This window comes from Penaeus japonicus, unplaced genomic scaffold, assembly GCF_977035675.1.
Source record: "Penaeus japonicus unplaced genomic scaffold, GWHDUDI00000001_assembly GWHDUDI00000039, whole genome shotgun sequence".
Classification (NCBI taxonomy): domain Eukaryota; kingdom Metazoa; phylum Arthropoda; class Malacostraca; order Decapoda; family Penaeidae; genus Penaeus; species Penaeus japonicus.
In genome coordinates, this window is record NW_028234441.1 from 15,477,832 (window position 1) to 15,480,331 (window position 2,500).

Sequence of the window (2,500 nt, forward strand, 5' to 3'; positions counted from 1 at the left end):
GGTACAACACTTGTGTCATTCACAAAGTGAACATGTGGTAATAAATAATAATAGTGTTGAGCATCCTGGTAGTTGTATAAAAAACATTTGTATTCAGGTCTCAGCTGCGGAAGCCCCTGGCTGAGGCGCTCCCGCGTGTCGCGCAGTAAAAACTTATCAATATAACCTGTCTGTACACTATATACACTGTACACTATGTACACGCTATGTACATCACTGAGGACGAGAGTAGGGATGGTGGGTACTCCTCCTGGCGCGTCCCTGGGGGGAGGCAGACGGAGGAGGGCACGTCAGGTGGTGAGGGGGGGCGCGGGGGGGCCGCCGCCACGCGCCCAATGCTAGTAGGCCGTCGACGAGGGCGGCAGCACGTGCGTGAGGCCGCCCACGGGGCTGTGCTCGTTGCTGGGCGGCGTGGGCATCCCGGCGGCGCTCTGGCACACGTACCACTCGCTCAGGTTGGTCGAGTGGCTGCCGCCGCCGCCGCCGCCACCGCCGCCTGCGCCGCCCCCGCCCGCGCCGCCGCCGCCCGCGCCCGCGTTGCCGCCGAGCCCCGAGCCCAGCGACGTCTGGCCCGTGTTGGACGACGACACCAGCGACGACGACGTGGACGTGCCGTTGGTCGTGGTGGAGTCGTCGCTCTCGTAGCCCGAGCCCGAGGGCGGCGGAGACTTGCCGTGCACCTTCATGTGTTTCCTGAGCGACGACGGGTGCGTGTACGACTTGTCGCAGCCGCGCACCTTGCAGTTGTAGGGCTTGTCCGACGTGTGGACGTGCGAGTGCTTCTTGCGGTCCGAGGAGTTGGCGAATCTCCGGTCGCAGCCCTCGTACTCGCACTTGAACGGCTTCTCGCCTGCGGGAGAACGGGACACTTAGTATGCATATTCAGATGAACAACAAACAAATCACAAGGACACAATCAATGTATAGATAGTCAACAAATTAAAAAATCAAAAAGAAAATCAATCATACTAGAAAATTTATCATCTTAATACAAGCAAAGTCAAAACTACATTCAAACAAAAGAAATTTCAACTTCTGCTTTCTCTCAAGAGAAGCAAAAAACACAGCAAAATCTAACCCAAATATCTCTTTGGAAAAAAAAATCAATAAAAAGGGGTTAAGTTCGTTGATTTACAGCAGCTCGTAAAAATCGGATGCACCAAGAAACAGCAATTATCTTCCCCGAATAACAGACTTCAGAAAAGAATTAATCGCAAAGAAGACAATGCCGGTGTGTAAGATTAACTTTACATTTATTTTCTTTCTTCTTTTTGGGGGCGAAGATCAGTGCAAGCAAAAAATAAATCATGTTGGGTAAATTTCCAGACTAAAATTCTGACACGGTGTCCAATTTTTTTCCTTGTGTCGAAAGTGAGAGAGTGAGAGAGAGAGAGAGAGAGAGAGAGAGAGAGAGAGAGAGAGAGAGAGAGAGAGAGAGAGAGAGAGAGAGAGAGAGAGAGGGAGCGAGAGAGCGAGACAGGCAGGCAGAAAGAATGTTGAACCTACACCTACTCCACCTAATGCAAAGCCAATGTTGAAATCGAACGAAATTCGAAAAAAGGGATATTGTAAAAATAATCTAAGAATATTCACTCCATTTAAGAGCTGGAGTCATAAAACACTTCACGAAGTCGCCCATAGACCGCAGCCACAATACCCAAGGGCCAAAAAGCCCCATGGGACAATAATTTCGTTTCGGCTCATCGTCGGCATGTTTAGAAGCATCCTCGAGAAGGTTGCCACTTAGTTTGAAGCGCTTATTCAGCCTTTTTTTTAAATAACTGATTAATTAAAAATAGTTATATAAGTTGATGAAAACTGACGAATTCTTTCCTTATCGGAGTAACTTTTTAAAGTTTGTTATCTTATTGTAACCTCCTATCTGGTTTTCGTTAACCTCACTCGCTTTGTCATCACTTTTTTCAATTCCATTTCAAACTCGATTGACCAAAGACAGTAAATCAACCGGGGATAAAATGTACAGTTTATCTCCTTGGCAATGGCTCTTCCATCAATACCGCGACATTTAAAGGTACATTTATATCATTTTAAGTACCCCCTAAAATCCAAAAAATGTATACCCGAAAGTAGGCAACAATGGCTCGAACAACCGTCGTGCGCTTTGCAACCTTCAGCTGTTATATAGTCCACAGCTTGATTGACAGCCGAAAAGTTGACCTTTTATCATAGAAATCTAATCTTAATGTCACTTTTTAAAGCATGTATAAACGTTTCACTTCCTAAAATACCTGTGGTCATTGTTTTATTGGTGTAGTAAAAGAATATTTGACTTCATCAGGCAAACGACCTGCGAGCGAGCCGATGGTATTTTAAAACTATTGTAACATGATGATACGATAGTTAAATACAATTCACATATTCTTAGTACCATTTCCGTAAACTAGGAAGAAGAAAGAATGTGCTAAACAATACGTACGAAAAACAGCCCCTGTATCCCATAACACTGGCCGTATAAACACACCTATAGCCATCTATTCTC

At 46.1% G+C, this 2,500-nt stretch overlaps 1 protein-coding gene across 1 annotated transcript in view; it reads right to left on the minus strand.

Annotated features, from left to right (window-relative positions):
- LOC122261463 (zinc finger protein ZIC 1) overlaps positions 1-2,500 on the minus strand; it is a 31,228-nt gene that overhangs the window by 56 nt on the left and 28,672 nt on the right. Inside the window, exon 2 of the mRNA XM_043029127.2 lies at positions 1-850. This exon is cut by the window's left edge and continues 56 nt beyond it. Coding sequence (XP_042885061.1) covers positions 339-850 — 512 coding nt within the window. The 3' untranslated portion in view covers positions 1-338. The remainder of the gene's footprint in view (positions 851-2,500) is intronic.